Below are 18,835 nucleotides of genomic sequence, written 5' to 3' on the forward strand. Positions count from 1 at the left end.
TGGAAATAAGCTAGCTACGCTCAATGCCGTCGTCAACGGTGAGTGGATACAATCAATCCATGTGGCTGCTGTTCAGCTATTAATGTCTGTGGTAGAGCATCTCTGACGAAGGACCTATTACGTCAAAATGAGTATTCTTGCAAATACCCCCCATCCGCCCAAAACAGCATGAACGAACGGGAACACCTTTCCCTGCACACAGCAATCAAAGACAAGATTAATTTAAGGGGCCACCCATCAGTAGCCTTTAAGACTTTCAGCTACCAACATATACACAAGGTCACATTTGGTTCCTGTTTTGTTTTGTTTTTTTTTTTAAATGACAATTTCACGCTATTAACAGAACACGGGCCTGGCTATACATTTTTAACTATGACATTTCCCATATGATATTCGAGGCCTGGTGGACACGACTGACAGTGCACATCCAGAGATTCCACACTCAGACACAGACATGACCGCAAGGGTATCAAAGTGACCCCACTTGAAGCAGTGAAAAGAGAGCTCTCCTTTTGTTCTCAGATCAGTATGTTCTTAAGTCAGGTGTTAGCCTTTTGCCAACAGTGTGTACTTGATGGTAATTATGGTAATGTAGAGCTTCAAACAAGATCGCCTTACAACACTGCCGCATACACACATGGCACCCATGACTCAGAATCAGTCTGTCCTGGCAAATCCGTCCAAATGACATCATAGTGTTGTCACATTGAAAGCAACTCACAGCCTTCAGTGAGGAAAGGGGAGAGAATAATGAGAAGGGGAGAAAAGCCGAGGCAGGGACAAAGGCCCGGTGGGGGGTGGGAGTTGCAGGGTGGAGGGGGGGTCTTTATTGCTATATGCACCATAAAACAAAGGAAAACCAAATGAACTTCTGTGTGTAATGTTCCCTTGTGAAGGTATTTTAAAGCACGAAATGCTTAAGTCTTAAAAACATATGCTATAGCTTACCAGCATTTTCAAGGGCAGGAGCCTGCTCTCTCATATGAGCCGATAAGAGCTTTGCAATGCAATTTATTTTCTAAATACCACTCTATTCTTCAGAAGAACAAAAACACAAACAAAAAAAAAACAAGGCCTGGCCAATCACTCCCACGGTTTGTGGGGATCATATGTCCACAGAACCATCACATGCAACGAAAAAAGTCCTAACCCACACACATACACACACACACACCCCTACACACACCCATGTAAACCATGAAAATCAAGGAAGTTGAAGGCAAACAAGGCAATTAAAAAAAAATACGAAGTACTCTTTAGAAAGTACTCCTCATCACAATATATAAATATGTTTTATGGAAAAGAAGAGGGGGGAGGAAAACTGGCATTTTCCAGAATTCTGCAGAAGCTAACAGAGACTGCAATTTGAGGGCTTTGGTTTGGGGAAAAACAAAGAGGCACAAATTCAAATACAACTTAGAATATGACTTCAAGGCTGGGTGCAATGGCTCACACCTGCCCATAATCCCAGCACTTTGGGAAGTCAAGGTGGTTGGACTGCTTGAGTCCAGGAGTTCAAGACCAGCCTGGGCAACACGACAAAACCCCATCTCTACTAAAAATACAAAAAAATTAGCCAGATGTGGTGGTGTGCACCTGTAGTCTCAGCTACTCGGGAGGCTGAGGTGGGAAAATGGCTTGAGCCTGAGAGATGGAGGCTGCAGAGGTGATCGTGCCACTGCACTCCAGCCTAGGCGACAGAGCCAGAGCCTGTCTTAAAAAACAAAAAAAGAATATGACTTCAAAATGCAGGTGGGAGTGTAAGCAGTGCACCTGGGCTCTTGCTGTCTGGAGCTTTGTTAGTCTAATTTCAAAGCTTCAATCCGGTCTTACCTGGATCCCAGCTACCCCACAGCACACAAGTGTCACCAGCTCCCTGGCTCCTGGCTCCCTATTCAAGAGCTCCTTGGTTCTATGTATCAGTTACTAATGTTGACAAAGAATCTTTATGGAAACCAAAAAGGGAAACAGAGGAATCACTGAAGCCAGCTGGTAATGTAGGCACATTGTTCAGAAACTGTGGCCAAGTTCCACAAGAGAAAAAAAGGGGGGGGGAGGGATTCTCATACACATCCCCATCCCCCGCCCCCTGCCCCACCATGCTGATGAAAGGACAGAATACGAAGCCTGGAGAGCCAGGGATGTGTGTGCAGCGAGCCCCAGAGGGCCTGCTTTGGGCAGGAAGCAGCCTGCTCTAACAGCAGCCTCTCGCTTAGCGGAGAGTGGGATGAGCACGTGCGTGGCCAACACGGAAGAGTGAATCCAGAGCAGAAGTCAAGGGCAAGACTCGTGGGGGAGGAAGAAAGGGGCAGAAGCCAGCTCCCAGCAATAAAGGTCAGGTTATTTTGTTCTTTTGTGACATGCCCTATACCCACTCCCTTCCCAAAGTGATAGCAATTCGGAAGATGACATTCTTCAATCGCATTTTCAATGAGTTCCTGCACTTGCCAACCAAATAACTGGCCTAATATATAAATCCTCGGTTTGAATTGGAGCCAGCTAGAAAATTAAATTTTAAAAAGGCATTTTACATGGCTTATTTACAATTATACTTCTTCAAGAAGTGATTGTTATATATTTATGTCTATTTATCTTTCCCAAACACCCTCCCCTCCACCCTCAATCCCCACCCAAAGAAGGTAATTTTTTAAAAAAATGAAACCAAAGAGAACACGATATAGAAGAATGGTGTGGAGTTTCATTTGCTCTTCCTAAAACGCAGCTGCCCTATGGTGGGTTCGCCTCTGCTCTCAAGGCCAAGAGGCTCCAAGGTCATAGGTCATGTGTAGGGACAGGCTCCACGGCAGGACCACGGCAGGACCACGGCAGATCACAGTTTATCACGGGTTCTGGAGACTGTGGCTAAGTAGGAGACAGGGAGAGAGCAGCGGGACAGACGTCTGTCTTGTGAAAACAGAAAGCCAGTGCTGACGAAGGAAGTCCCCAAGCTCACTCCCTCAGTCCCTCAGTCCCAGCGGCTGATCCAGTGAAGGCGTTTGTGCGTGTGCTGTCACATTTTCCCCCGAACCCTGTGATCCTTCGTGAGACACGGTATTTCTGTTCTCTTGCTGTGTAGACCCTTCCCCCACCCAAAAAAATCTCATCAGACTGCTTTCTTGGTGGCGGTGGGTAAAGCAAACATACAATTCTCTCCTCTCAGTACTCGTTCACCTGAGCCAGCTCGGGTGTCAGGTTGACAGTTATGTTTTTATACAAGGCGTCGTATGTTATGTTTGCAAAGTAGTTCAGGTTGTTGAGGCCATCCAGCCCTTGCCGTTCTTTTGACTTCCTCAGCAGAGCATACCTGTTTAGGGAGGGAACAGAGAAGAGGTGGCTCTGGGTGAGGATCCATGCCTCTGCAGTCAGAGGATGGAGCAGGGCGTCCCACAGCAAAGGACGCAACCCACGGCAGCACTTCCACAGCACAAGGCGGACGCACGGCCATTCTGCTATGCCAGGCTGAGCGCTCTCGTTAGAAACACCTCCTGTGTTTCATGCCAGATGCTTTACTTAATTATTTCATTTAATGCTCACCCCAGCCCCTGCTAGCAAATGAGGAAACCAAGGCTTAGTAATGTGAGGTAACTAGCCAAGGTCAGAGAGTGGGGAAGTGGGAGGTAAAGTGTTAAAAACACAACAGATGAGAAAGTTCATACTCTGTGTTCAGTGCCATTTTACTCCCATGAAAACAGAATTTCAGCAATTAGAATTGGTTGTCTAGAGCACAGTCTTCCACACAATTCAGAAAAGACACACACACAAAAAGAAAGAAAAGGTAACACAGCAACTGCAGTCACCCAGACAGAAGCTCAGGACACCATTCGTAACGGGGGCCTCCAGAAAGGGCGCCACTGCTCTGTCACCTCAGGGACCTTCATCCAAGCCGTTTTTTCCCAAATTCTCCAAAGGCTACTGGGGAGACCACAATGCTCAAGACATAGGATGAGTGATTTCCTTAGAAGAATCTTACTATTGAAATGTTCACCAACGGTCTGATCCCCACACTGGTCTGCCTCAGAGTTAGAATACATGCAGCAGCTATCAAACAGCATCAGAACGGGGCCTCGGGGTGGGGAGGAGGAGGCGGGGTTGTAATATGGTCTAAGACATCCGGACATGAAAGTATAGGGGATACTTCTTTTTTTTGAGACTGAATCTCGCTCTGTCGCCCAGGCTGGAGTGCAGTGGTGCAATCTCGGCTCACTGCAAGCCACCTCCTGGGTTCACGCCATTCTCCTGCCTCAGCCTCCCAAGTAGCTGGGACTAAGGCACCCGCCACCATGCCCGGCTAATATTTTGTACTTTTAGTAGAGACGGGGTTTCACTATGTTAGCCAGGATGGTCTCGATCTCCTGACCTCGTGATCCACTTGCCTCAGCCTCCCAAAGTGCTGGGATTACAGGCCTGAGCCACCGTGCAAGGCCAGTATAAGGGACACTTCTAAGAGACAGAAATAAATTGCACCAACCTTCCAAGAAACTGGACTTCTCCTCGATGGTGATGAGGAATGGACTTGTACTTTCCTGTGTCACCCTCTGGCCGGCTCACAGAATAGCCTGCATTCTGCACTCTGTCCAAGACCAAGAGAACGAATGGGCTTTTAGATACAATGGTAACAGCCCAGGAGCGACCCAAGCCTACAAGACATGTTACAAGCTTACCCTGGAAATCATACACAGCCAAGGCTTTCTCACTCAACTCACTCACTGTGTCATTTTTTAAAAACTGAGTTAGAACTCAATTTTAACTGAATTAAAGTTTTTATGTGAATAGAAAAAACAGGCTGGGCTCGGTGGCTCAGGCCTGTAATCCCAGAACTTTGGGAGGCTGAGGCGGGCAGATCACTTGAGGTCGGACGAGACCAACCTGGCCAACATGGTGAAATTTCTACTTTAAAAAAAAAAAAAATTAGCCAGGTGTGGTGGCACAGGTCTGTAATCCCAGCTACTCAGGAGGCTGAGACAGGAGAATCACTTGAACCCGGGAGGTGAAGGTTGCAGGGAGCTGAGATCGCACCAGCCTGGGTGACAAAAAGAAAATCTGTCTCAAAAAAAAAAAAAAAAAAGAAAGAAAAGAACGGAAAGAAATGGCTACTTCCAGGGAATAGAACAGAATCAAAATGGGGGTTAACACTTAGATGCTTGTATAACCTAATTTATTTATTTATTTATTTTATTATTATTATTTTTTAAAGAGACACGTCCATTGTGTTTCCCTGGCTGGAGTGCAGTGAGACAATCATGGTTCAGTGCAGCCTCAACCTCCCAGGCTCAAATGGTCCTCCCATCTCAGCCTCCTGAGTAGCTGGGACTACAGGTGTGTGCCGCCACAACTGGCTAATTTTTTTTTATTTTTTGTAGAGACGAGGTCTCACTGTTGCCCAGGCTGGTCTTAAACTCCTGGGCTCAAGTGATCCTCAAGCCTCGGCCTTGCAAAGAGCTGGGATTACAGGTGTGAGCCACAGTGCTCAGCCTATCATTTGAAATTTTATCAGCAAAATATTACTTGTAATTAACAACCAACACATACTTTTTAAAAGCCAAGCTACAAAGTAAACAGATACTAGGTAGTACTTTGCATTGGTTCCTTATTAGGTTACTATTTACTTACTCCATAAAAATATTACTTTATTCCACTCACACACAGGACTGTTCACCCAAGTTTGTACAATACAAGCCTTATGTGATGGCGTAGCTAAATCTGTGTAGACGTATCACTAATATTCCACCCTTCAGTTTGGAGTGCTTCCAATGAAATGGGCATTTAGTACACAGAACACTGATGAAGTGTTGTTAGAAACTTATAGCAGGAGGGGCACTTAGTTATAATATGCCTTAAGAACCCTATTTGCACCCATTAAAGGACAGAGCTTAAAAAAAAGAGCCTTAAAATGACTACATTCACTTACAGGAATTTTTCCTAAATAGGAATAACAGGCAAAAGAATTATCTACCATATCACACTCTAAATAGTAGAAAATGGAAAAGATTCTAAATATACAACAGGAAACAGTTACATAAATTACAGTACATCTATATAACCCAATTAAATGGAGCCACTTAAGATCCTGTTTACAGAGTATTTAATGTTGATATAATAGAAGCAGTAACATCTATTGAGAGCTTATCACATATCAGATATGCCAGAGCTCTATACACATTACGTCATTTAATCCTCACAATCCTGAGACTTGTGATTTTAAAAACTGATACACAGAGATTTTAAATTACTGTTCACTTGCCACTTTTTAAACACAAAATAAACTCAATGAAATGGTAACATGTTACTTCTTTTTGTGGGTAATTTATTTTATTTTTATACTCATCTGTATTTTACAATGAACATATTCTTTATTATAAGAAAAAATTGCTAAATTATAATTTATGTTTATTTTTGCATGTCAAAGGAGAAAAATGAAAATAGCTGCTTTGTTGGGATATACAGTTTATTTTTTAAGATATTTTTATATTAAGATTTAAGGTATTTTCTAAAAACTTGTAAGTGTGTGTGTGTATTTTTTTTTTTTTTTTTTTTTGAGACGGAGTATCGCTCTGTTGCCCAGGGTGGAGTGCAGTGGCGCAATCTTGGCTCACTGCAAGCTCTGCCTCCTGGGTTCACGCCATTCTCCTGCTTCGGCCTCACGAGTAGCTGGGACTACAGGCGCCCGCCACCAGGCCCGGCTAATTTTTTGTATTTTTAGTAGAGACAGGGTTTCACAATGTTAGCCAGGATGGTCTCGATCTCCTGACCTCATGATCCGCCTGCCTCGGCCTCCCAAAGTGCTGGGATCACAGGCGTGAGCCACTGTGCCCGGCCTATGTGTGTGTATTTTTTAAGACAGGTCTCACTGTCACTCAAGCTAGAGTGCCGTGGCAGCTCTCTGTGGCCTCAAACTCCCGGGCTCAAGTGATCCTCCCACCTCGGCCTCCCAAACTGCTGGGATTACAGGTGTGAGCCATCACACGTGGTCAATTTCATTTTTTTCCTTAACCTTTTAAAATGTAGCTACTAGAACATTTTAAATTACACACTTCGCTTGCATTATATTCCTATTGGATAGCACTGGTCTGCAGTCTAAGGTAGCATTTCTAGGAGACACCAAAAGAAGGGCAGAGGTACCTGTTCCAGAGGTCATCATCTTCTCCACCCCAACCCCAGAAAGCATTAGGAAAGCCATTGATTTTCCGAAATTGTTCCACTGTTAAGCCACTCACTCCGCCAAAGAACTCGGTATAAGGAAGCCTAGGAGGAGATGTGGGACATCAATCATCTGTGTGTTATTGGGCAGTTGTTTTCCCTAGAAGGTTCTCATCTGAGGACCAAAAACAGTGCTCTCTGTGCTCCTGACCCAATCCACACGTACTTGCTTCCTCATGCTGACGTGTATCAATCAAATGAGCAAAATTAATTTTTGCAAACCAATTTCTAATAGCTTTAGTGAGATATAACTGACATACCCACACATAATTCGCCCATTTAGAGTATATCATTCAATGGTTTTAGTTTATACACTGAATTGTGCAACCATGACCACGATCTATATTAGCATGTTTCATCACTGTCCCCTGCAAAGCTTTGCACCCATAAGCAATCGCCCCTACTCCCCCTATCCTCCTTAGCCCCTTAAAACCATTTACCTACTTTCTGTCGCTATAGATTTGCTTATTCTGGACATTTCAGATACTTGGAATCTTATGATACACCATTTGTGTCTGGCTTCTTTAACTTAATGTTTTCGAAGTTCATCCGTGTTTTGGCACATATCAGTACTTCAATCCTTTCTATTGCCCAACAGTACTCCGATTGTATGGATATACACATTTTGTTTATCCCTCCATCAGCTGATGGGCATCTAGGTTGCAGCTAATTAGATTTCCTCTTCACATCGCTCACCATTCTTTCAGATTTAACCTCTTTAATTAAGAGGAAATGATACTCACAGATACATATACTTATCCAATTTGGTTGCAAAATGCCTCGGCATCTGTCCACATCCATAATAGTTGCGATCACTTTCTGGTATGTGATCTACATCATGAAAAATCAAACAGTCCCAATCCAAGTCCTTCATTGCTTCTTGAAAGCCAACGTTGAAAAGCATGGCTCGATTAAAGGGTTGGGTACCAACCTAAAAGAAACAGAACTGTATTTTTAAAAGAATCTTGAAGCAAAATCTTTGCTATCTTTGCTGTGCCTAAAGAAGAGTTTATTAGAACCAACTGGAAAAGATCACTGGGCTAGTGTAACCAGGTCCAGCACCACACATCAACTCACAGTGTGGCCCAGAAGTCACTGGACCTCTGGCACAGGCACAGTGGCTCACGCCTGTAATCCCAGCACTTTGGGAGGCCAAGGCGGGCAGATCAGGAGTTCGAGACAAGCCAGGCCAACATCGTGAAATCCCGTCTCTACTGAAAATACAAAAACATTAGTTAGGCGTGGTGGCGCATGCCTGTAATCCCAGCTACTTGGGAGGGTGAGGCAGGAGAATCGCTTGAACCCGGGAGGCGGAGGCTGCAGTGAGCCAAGATCGCACCATTGTACTCCAGCCTGGGCGATAGAGCAAGACTCCATCTCCAAAAAAAAAAGAAAAAGAAAAAAAGAAAAAAAAAAGTCACTGGATCTCTGGCCCCAGTTTCTTTAAAAATGTAAGTGGTAGCAAACCCAAGCTTCTCTTTCCCAAGGCTACTGAAGGCAGAAATTCAACCATATAACAGCATTTAGAAGAATACCCCGCTCCACAAAGGTAGGAGACAACATTACCATATCTACTCTTTACCACTTGCCAATCATTCTCTTCTGCATATTAACCAATCTCTAACTGTTCGTAAACCAAATCTAATACAAAGAGTGGTTTTTGGTTTTGTCTTGTTTTATTTTTAAGATCTAACTAAGACAATAGCCACTGAGCATGCCAGGAACTCAAGCCTATGGACAAAGATTTCAGTGGCTCATGAAGAAATCAGTTCAAATCAGTTGACAGCCTAATTAGTATTACAGCTACATTGACTCCCCCTTGCCACTATCAAAATACCCAACTTAGGACCGGCAGATAGACCGTTAACATTTCCCAGATGCCCGGCCTTGCTGAACAGTGGTGCTCAGCCCTTCTTTCTCACTCCAGTATAAGGCAAGCTCCAGGGTGACACTTAAGAGCAACTCAGACTATGAGACTCAAAAACGTGCCCATAGGGAGAGGTAAGCATGCAACAGACCCTCAGGCTGACCATCAGTGTATTCAGGGAAATCTGTCAACCTTTTATCTATGGACATAGCACTTCTAGTTCAAGGATCACATACTTCAAAAAGCCTACAGAGGCCAAGTCAGTAATGTAAACATATAAACTAGGCCAGGCAAGAGAAAACCACAGTAGGACAGTCATGCTCCATCTAAAGGCAAATAAAAAATATGCAGGATCCAAAAAAAAAAAAGATTTACAGACTGAATTTGCCACGTGGTCTTCTTCAGTTTGTGACCTCTATATCTGGTTCACTACCAATATTTTTAAGATTAAAACAAAACCAAACCCTCAGGCTTAGAGAAGTCTGCAAATGTCCCAGGCCACTTGGTTGATTAAAAGCAGACACGACAAGCACTGAGGTCTCTTGACTCCGAGGCCACACCCTCTGTGCTGTACCTTGCTGCAGCTCTTTATCTTAATGGAAACTTCCTGGGTCTGGAGCCTGCAGGCACCAACAAAACCACCATACAAGAGGCCTTTGTTCATGAGCAAACAAAGCTCTCTCCTGGATTCAAGTGTGACCACTACCGGGCAACAAACATCTCAAACTAGGAGCACAGAATTGCTCTCTGCTCCCCCTTCAAATGTCAGGCAACTCAATCCTAAGATGTCAGTTTTATTGGCTCTTCGCACCAACAGTGGATTAGCTTGCAGCATCCTAAACTGCTGTCTCAGAAGAGAAAGAAGAAAGAAAGGAAAAGAAAGGACCACTCACTTGTTCAACCACATAAAATGCAAACTGCAGGCGCTGGCGCTGGAGCATGGGAATCAGGTGTCTGAACAGGACGGGGAGGTGCTCGTGGCGATTCCGGAAGGGGATAAGGATCGCCACCTGGAGAGGATCACCACAAAAGAAGCATAGTTAGGACTCTCAGCTTTCACTCCTTAGCAGGACACCCCTGCAGAATTGCTGACCAACCCATGGGAGTTCTGGGAGGCTGATCACATTGTCCTCAGCTTTCTCCAAACAAAGATCTACGTTGGCAAGCTGGCCCTTGGACCTAGATGAATGTTATTCTTACATATACCATACCTTATGGTACATAGTAGGCCTACAATTTATTCTAGGCCATAACTCATAGGAAAACACACATTCTACACTGTGACAAAAACACATCTATAAACTTAAACTTAAAACAAGCTTCACAAAACAGTGTTTCCCCTTGCATTTTAATAGATTCTTGCTAAAAGAATGGACTTAAGCCCGGGTCACAGCTTAACGAAAACTACTGATGTCTTCTGACTATGGTCAGGCAGAAAAACACTAAATCTCAGTGTCAAGTCAGGTAACTTTGCTTTTTAATCCACTAATCTTGTAGTAACCAATGGAGGACAGGCATGAAGCACTGACTCTGCAGATGACTTCTGCAAATGGGTCAGTAGAGACCACCAACGCCTCATCCCCTTGCTTTGTTAATATTCCCGGTAGGAAGACCAAAGGGTTTTGCTCGGTCATCAGAATAATGCAAATTTCTGTGTCTACAAAGGAGTCCTTGTGGAAACCCATTCCTCCAACATATTTCTACATATGCATGGGATGGTAGGATGAAAATGACAAAATATCATTGGTTAGTTAATCCCATGGTGATTCGGACCAAAGGCAAACCCCAGGTGGGTTTCTCAGCATTTTGACTCTGACTTCACACCCTACCTTCCACCGAGGCATGCAATCAGAAGGCTTCCAGTGACCTCCGAGCTTGATGGTTGGGTCTTTGGAGAAGAGTTCATGAATGTAATCCATTCCGATTTCACTCATGTTTATGTCTATTGGGCCCTCTGAACAGAGGGGGGGAAAAGGGATTAAGAGGTCAGAAAATGATAGGTTTCCCTATGCCCGAGGTTTTAGTCTATGGAGAAGTACAATGCTTTTTCAGCTGATTTGTTTTTAGCAAGGATGGGAGTCCCTTCCTCTGCTTTCCATCTCACTGCATTTCAGTTCCTCACTATTATCAAGGTAAAGAGGCAAATCAAGGAATTGAGACTTTAGAGTTCTGCTTCCATCAGGGGCCAGTAAGAAATGAAGACTTTAAGTAAAATAGCAGTTGAGCTTTTCTTTTCTTTCTTTTGAGACAGTCTTGCTCTGTCACCCAGGGTGGAGTGCAGTGGTGTGATCTCAGCTCACTGCAACCTCTGCCTCTGGGTTCAAGCAATTCTCCTGCCTCAGCCTCCCGAGTAGCTGGGACTACAGGAATATGCCACCACACCCAGCTAATTTTGTATTTTTAGTAGAGAGGGGTTTCACCGTCTTGGCCAGACTGGTCTCGAACTCCTGACCTCAAGGGATCCACCCACCTGGGCCACCCAATGTGTTGGGATTACAGGCATGAGCCACTGCGCCCAGCCTTCTTTTGTTTTGTTTTGTTTATTAGTATGTTTTAATAAATAGAGACGGGGGGGGTCTCACTATGTTGCCCAGGTTGGTCTTGAACTCCTGGTCCCCAGCGATTCTCCCACCTTGGCCTCCCAAAGTGCTGGGATTATAGCTGTGAGCCCCTGCATCTGGCTGCAGCTGAGCTTTTCTGAGAAGAAGGAGAAAAGCAGCTGAGCTTAGAGTCATGTCTGTTTGCTCCTGATGCAAGTGCAGACACACTACCTCTCTCAATCCATTCACCAGTGGGTCAGGACCCTGAGTGATTATGTCCTAACTCAGAATGCTGGTCATCTCTGACTTAAGTCAGGAAGTGGTACAGTAACAATCAATAAATGCTATTGAAACAATGAACTGATAACACTAGTTTCAGGCCTGTCAACGCCTATTTCTGATACACAAATCTTAGCCTTCCCAAACTAAGCTTACATCTAGATGCAGACAAACGCAGATTTTAAAGGGAAAACCTATGTATGTGTGGTGAGACATGCAAATGAAACAGTAAGGCTTCCAACACAACTTACATACTTACAATTAATTATTCATATATGGATGAGAATATGTTCAAATACCATGCATGACTATTTCTAACATTTTCTTCAATTTTCACTATGTTTGAGCACAAAAGTCAACTTTGCAAATGCAAGATTTTCCTTTTCTTGATTTCACTTTTTTAAAAAAAAAATTTTTTTTAAAGAAGTGGGGAACTATATAAGAAGTCTAAAAGTATAGGAAAAGTGTAAGAGTTTACTGTCCTTGTTTTAGCTTACACGAGATTCAAAAAACAGAACAAAAAGATCTAAGAATTGTTCTAACTAGCACTTTGTTAAAACAATAACTTGCAAGGCATGGTGGCTCATGCCTGTAGTCCCAGCTGCTCAGGAGGCTGAGGAATGAAGGTTGCTTGAGCACTGAAGTTCGAGACCAGCCTGGGCAACATAGTGAGACCCCCACCTCTAAGATCAAGCACTACAATCAGTGGGAGATTTATACTAAAAAGACAAAGTTGATTGCCTAGACAGTCACGTGCTTTGACATTTTCACCAGTGATGGATGGCATATAAGGTGGCTGCCTAAGATCACAATGGAGTTGAAAAATTCCTACTGCTTAGTGATGACATAGCTGCCATAATGTTGTGTTACTCAAGTGTTTCTGGTGATGCTGGTATAAACAAATCTACTGCACTGCCAGTCATATAAAAGTATATCACAAGGCTGGGAGCAGTGGCTCACACCTGTAATCCCAGCACCTTGGGAGGCTGAGGTGGGCGGATCACCTCAGGTCAGGAGTTCGAGACCAGCCTGGCCAACATGGTGAAACCCCCATCTCTACTAAAAATACAAGAATTAGCCAGGCGTGGTGGCAGGTGCCTATAATCCCAGTTACTCGGGAGGCTGAGGCAGGAGAATCACTTGAACCTGGGAGGCAGAGGTTGCAGTGAGCAGAGACTGCACCATTACACTCCAACCTGGGCAATAAGAGCAAAATTCCATCTCAAAAAAAAAAAAAAGTATAGCACATACAATTATGTAGAGTACATTATACCAGATAATGATAATAAACTATGCTACTGGTTTCTATATTAATTATACTATATTTTTAAATCATTATTTTACCCTTTTTTTTGAGACAGGGTCTTGCTTTGTTGCCCGGGCTGGAGTGTAGTGGCGCAATCATGGCACACTGCAGCCTGTGGCCCAGGCCTAAGTGGGAGGGTTGTTTGAGGCCAGGAGTTCAAGACCAGTGTGGGCAACACAGTAACACCCCATCTCTTAAAAAGTAATAATAATAATTTTAAAATTAGCCAGGTGTGACAACAGGCACTTGTAGTCCCAGCTCCTCAGGAGGCTGAGGTGGGAGGGTGGCTTGAGCCCAGGAGTTTGAGGCTGCAGTTTTTTAAAAAACTTTTAATAAACTTTTTAAAAGTTCACAAGTTTATAAAGTAAAAAGGTATAATAGTAAGGTTAATCTATCATTAAAGAAAGAAGACTATTTTCTGAATAAATGTAGTGCAGCCTAAGTGTTCGGTGTTCATAAAGCCTGCAGTAGTGCACGGTCATGTCCCAGGCCTTCACATTCACATTCACTCCCTCACTGACTCGCCAGAGCAAATTCCATTCCTGCAGGCTCCATTCATGGTAAGCGCCCTACACAGCTGTACCATTTTTTATCTTTTATACCTCATTTTTTACTGTACCTTTTCTATATTTAGATACACAAATACTTACCACTGAGTTACAGTTACTGCATAGCACCATGCTGCACAGGTTTGCAGCCTAGGAGCAACAGGCCATACCACACAGCCTGGGGTGCAGCAGGCTACACCATCTAGATTTGTGGAAATCTATTCTAGGAGGTTCCCCCAACAATAAAATCACCTCACGATGTACTTCTCAGAAAGCACCCTCATTGTTAAGCTATGAATGACTGTGTTCATACCTTCTCTAGGAAGTTCAAACAGAACCCAAGTTACAAAGGACAAGCAAGTGCAAAGGAAAGAGTGAAAAAGTAGAAAAGGGAGAAAATGGCACCCAAGAACACAGGCAATCCTGCAGCAGGCTTTGAAGAGGAGCCAGGAGCACAAAATGACTTTCAAATCCCTGTTTCCAATGGCAGGGAGGTATTTATATTCTCTCTATAGGCAGACAGAAAGATCAAGAGTGCCCTCCCCTTTACCCATTTTAAAAGCAGAGGAAGATAGGCTGGAGCTCTACTCACTCATGGAAGGGAGCCTTTCAGGGCAGGTATGGTTTGCAAAGTAGGTGAAGTCTTCAGGAAGAAATGTTGTAGTTTGCAGGAAGGTTTCACTGTGGTTCAAGTCAAGAGGGTAATCTAGGGAGGTAAAGGAAAACAGCCGATCAGACTGGTATATGTAATCAACCGTGCCATTATTAGATGCCTACCAAGTAAGTCTTTTTCTTAGCTATCAACTTGGTGGAAGGAGACAGGACTCTAGACTATCGCTTTGATGTGGCTAAAAATGTGAACCCATCAATAAAAATGTTACCCAAGTGACATATTTTCACCAGTGTTCCTATTCCTATTGATTTTATACGCTTATATGCAGCACTCAGTTTATAGTAAACTGTAATTCAATGTAATTTTTAAAATAGCAGTCTCCCTCCTCTCATTTCTATTTTCTAGAGGAACCACTTGCCCTTCTTTTGGCCAAGTATTTCAGCATTTATATTCAGTATTCACCTCTGTCAGCCTGTATGTTTCTGTTTGCAGTCTTACCTACTGACCTCCCACTATGGGAGGTGAAGACATTATCCCCTTCCTTCTGCCGCCCGTCACACAATCCCCTTCCTCTCCCCCGTCTCCCATCAGTCACATATCATAGCTGTGGTTAGGACAATCTTCAGTCTTTGTATTATGATGCCGCTGTTAAGTACTAGTCATCGCTGAGAAATGTGGGAAGTTATGCATCTTATTTTTTGTTTGCTCAGTTTTATATGCAATGATTCTAATTCAACACCACGCCTTTCACAAGACATTTCCTCCTAAGACACGCATTAGGTATTCTCTCAACTTCATCCTCCCAGAGGAGGTGTGGCAGCTTCTGGCTTTATTCCATGCCAAATGTGCTTCGTCGGGGAGGTATTCTCTCGGTGATGATTCCTCCCTTCTGTACTCTGTGCTGCCTTTCTGGAGAATACAGAACAGGAGTTGGATGTGGGACCTCCTGGTCCTCTGTCTCATCTTTCTACCCAGTTTTCCATCTTGCCATTTATCTGTCCTACTTTCCAAGAGATTTCCTCAACTTTACTCAACCTTCCTTTAATCATCATCTCTGCTATGATATTTTTAACTTGGAAGAGCTCTTGTTTCCTGAATGTTCATTTCTTACAACATTCTTGTTTCATGTTTGCAGTCATTTTTCTCTTCTCTTATTGATATCTCTGGGGTCAATATCTTTGGGTCTTTTCTCCTGGTCTGACCAGATTCTCCAGAGAAATCCACTCCAGTGTCCTGCCAGAATGGTACAGTCCTGACTATAAACATCCTGAAACCAAGAAAGAAGAGAAAGAGGCTGGGGCATATGTAATCCCCATCTTTTCAAATACTATGGTCATGCCAGGTATCCTCAGGTTGAGGAGCCTCTGTTTTGCCATCTCTGGGGTTAAGTCTCCAGCTCTTGCCAGGATGAGGAAATGCGTCTGGGTATCTGACTGCTTTTTAACAGCTTTCAATCTGCCTTTTAGTTGCCACCTTTGCTCCTACTTTCAATATTGCTAGTTTCAGAGTTTCTGGGGGATCCTGAGGTGGTTGCTGGTTTTCCTATTGCTGCTTTAAGCAGTCAAGTTTTCTTGGGTTTGTTAAGTCTTTTATCAGTGGCTCTTCTGCTTTCTATCTATTAAGATTTTTTGCTGTGGTCTCTTTTCTTATTCTCATTCTCAAGGGTTTATCATTAAAAAACCCTCATATATGTATGCCCCTTTAGAGTCATGTTAGTGGATATGAAGAGTGTGAAGGTAGATGTCTTTTTCCTAGGGTACTATAGTTGTAGAGTAGGAGGAGGGCCCTCTAACCTCATTTTCTACAGATGAATAACTGGAACGACATACACAGAACTCAGACCGGGGCCCTGGCTAATGCATGACAGAGCTCCAACTAAACTCTGAATTAGAGATCTTTCCAGTACACTTTATTGTTTTTTTTCACAGAATATTAAATCCTTTTGGATTCATGCTGATTCTATGAAAACTAAAACATTCTGTTCAAATTCACTTTGTACCCTAGAATTCTAGAATCTTCAACTAAGATATTTTTGAAAAAGCACTATGAACAGGTTTCCAAGAATCAAATGGCTAACACATTGAATCCTTTTATATATGCACAGGGCTGCCTACTCTGCGCTGCCTACTCCGCAAGGACTTTGGGGACAAAATTCAATGAGAGGCAACTTGAAAATTTTAAGCGTCTTAACAAGTGAAGGAACAGAATGCTTTCTGTCCTTTTTAGTAGCAGCTTTCCTGAAAAACATGAAGCTTGCATTTATAGAGAATAGTAGAGACTAATTTATATAAAGACATAAACCAGGCTGGGTATGGTGGCTCATGCCTATAATCCCAGGAGGCCAAGACCAGCCTGGGAAACACTCTGAGAACCTGTCTCTACAATCATCTTAAAAATTAGCCAGGTGTGGTGGTGCATGCCTATGGTCCCAGCTACTCGGGAGGCTGAGGCAGGAGAATCACCTGAGCCTGGGAGGTTGAGGATTCAACGGCAATGATCACACCACTGTACTCTAGCCTGGGCGACAGGGCAAGATCCTATCTTAAAAAACAAACAAACAAACAAAACATGAATCAAGACAGAACCTTAGAGATGAAAGATTCTGGATGAACCTAATAGGCGAAATTATTCTCCTATAGAAAAAAATTAAAAGACCTCACAAGTACTAGAAAATGTGCCTGTGTTTGTGATATGATCATGTGTGGCAAGAGACACCGGCTGGAAACAGTGGCACAGTCAACACATTCACTAGAAGGCAATGAAATTCCCAAAAGTATTATACTAAGTATATTTTCATAAATCAACAAAAACAAAGATAATAATCATTCTGGTCAATGACTGACCCAAGCCCTAGAGCTAGAACCTAATCAGGAAACTAGAATTTAAAAAACATGAGGCAAGAGACAAGGTATCTCTAATGATTCCACTATTTGGAGTTTCTTTGAAGACAGATAAATTCCTTTCCACTTCCTTCAAACAATCATACAATAAGCCTGGTAGCAGCTGCCATGAAACAAAAAAAAGCATTTATTTTTTCTTCTGATTACTAAATTAATAATATGTCACTGTTTTAAGAATCCTCAAATAGGTGATCACTTGAGGTCAGGAGTTCGAGATCAGCCTGGCCAACATGGTGAAACCCCATCTGTGCCAAAAAACACAAAAATTAGCCAGGCGTGGTGACAGGTGCCTGTAACCCCAGCTACTCAGGAGGCTGAGGAAGGAGAATCGCTTGAACCCAGGAGGCAGAGGTTGCAGTGAACCAAGATCGCACTGTTGCACTCCAGCCTGGGTAACAAGAGCAAAACTCCATCATAAATAAATAAACAAAAAAACAAAGTCTGCTTTTCAGCAGCAACAGAGGCCTTCTAAAATGAAAGAGACAGAGGAAATTAATTGCTCACGACCTGGTAAAACTATGTGCAGTTATCGTGAGGAGACCTGGTTTTTTTCCCCTGCTAGCTGTCCAGCAATGGGTGGGGTTATACTTCAACCCCTTGGAGAGTTCCAAATACAACTTCTTACTCTTCTAAAACATGTACCTACTGAATGAGGAAAATGCTGAGAGAAAAACAAGCCTGTTGAATTTCTTCGGCCACGGTTTTGCTTTTTAATTTAAATCTAATCGATTTCAAATCCAGATATATTCTTCTTGAAGGGCAACGAAGGCAGCCACTTTTACATTTAGAAAATGGGAAAACAAGCCAGGCACCATGGCTCACACCTGTAACCTCAGCATTTTGGAAGGCCAAGGTGGGTGGATCACCTGAGGTCAGGAGTTTGAGAGACCAGCCCGACCAACATGGTGAAACCCTGTCTCTTACTAAAAATACAAAAAATTAGCCAGGCATGGTGGCACACGCCTGTAGTCCCGGCTACACAGGAGACTGAGGCAGGAGAACTGCTTGAATCCAAAAGGTGGCGGTTGCAGTGAGCCGAGATCCCACCACTGCACTCCAGCCTGGGCAACAGAGTGAGACTTCATCCCCAAAAAAAAAAATGGGAAAACAGACCAGACACAGTGGCTCACACCTGTAATCCCAGCACTTTGAGAGGCCAAGGCAGGTGGATCACCTGAGGTCAGGAGTTCGAGACCAGCCTGGCCAACATGGTGAAACCCTATCTCTACTAAAAATACACAAATTAGCTGGGCATGGTGGTGGGTGCCTGTAATCCCAGCTACTCAGGAGGCTGAGGTAGGAGAATTGCTTGAACCTGGGAGGCGGAGGTTGCAGCAAGACAAGATCGCGCCACTGCACTCCAGCCTGGGCAACAGAGCGAGACTCCATCTCAAAAAAAAAAAAAAAGTGTGAGTCAAAAGATCTCAAAAAAAAAAAAAAAAAAAAAAAGATAGAAAATGGGGGAAAAAATGGGAAAACAACAAACTCCTACCTACAGGTTCAAATGGCTGCTGATACCATGGGCTTGCAGACCAACATTTCTGTCCAACAGCAGCTGCTTATTCAGCATTGCTTCACACCAGTG

General features: G+C 43.5%; 1 protein-coding gene across 1 annotated transcript in view; it reads right to left on the reverse strand.

Annotated features, from left to right (window-relative positions):
• Nucleotides 1-319: 319 nt before the first annotated feature.
• B4GALT5 (beta-1,4-galactosyltransferase 5) overlaps nt 320-18,835 on the reverse strand; it is an 85,913-nt gene continuing 67,397 nt past the window's right edge. The window contains exons 3-9 of the mRNA XM_010383850.2: nt 14,330-14,443; nt 10,894-11,018; nt 9,958-10,074; nt 7,941-8,128; nt 7,120-7,242; nt 4,469-4,570; nt 320-3,304 (exon numbers count right to left, since the gene is read on the reverse strand). Of these exons, the coding sequence (XP_010382152.1) occupies nt 3,157-3,304; nt 4,469-4,570; nt 7,120-7,242; nt 7,941-8,128; nt 9,958-10,074; nt 10,894-11,018; nt 14,330-14,443 (917 nt within the window). The 3' untranslated portion in view covers nt 320-3,156. The remainder of the gene's footprint in view (nt 3,305-4,468; nt 4,571-7,119; nt 7,243-7,940; nt 8,129-9,957; nt 10,075-10,893; nt 11,019-14,329; nt 14,444-18,835) is intronic.

Source organism: Rhinopithecus roxellana, chromosome 13 (genome assembly GCF_007565055.1).
Source record: "Rhinopithecus roxellana isolate Shanxi Qingling chromosome 13, ASM756505v1, whole genome shotgun sequence".
Taxonomy (NCBI): Eukaryota; Metazoa; Chordata; class Mammalia; order Primates; family Cercopithecidae; genus Rhinopithecus; species Rhinopithecus roxellana.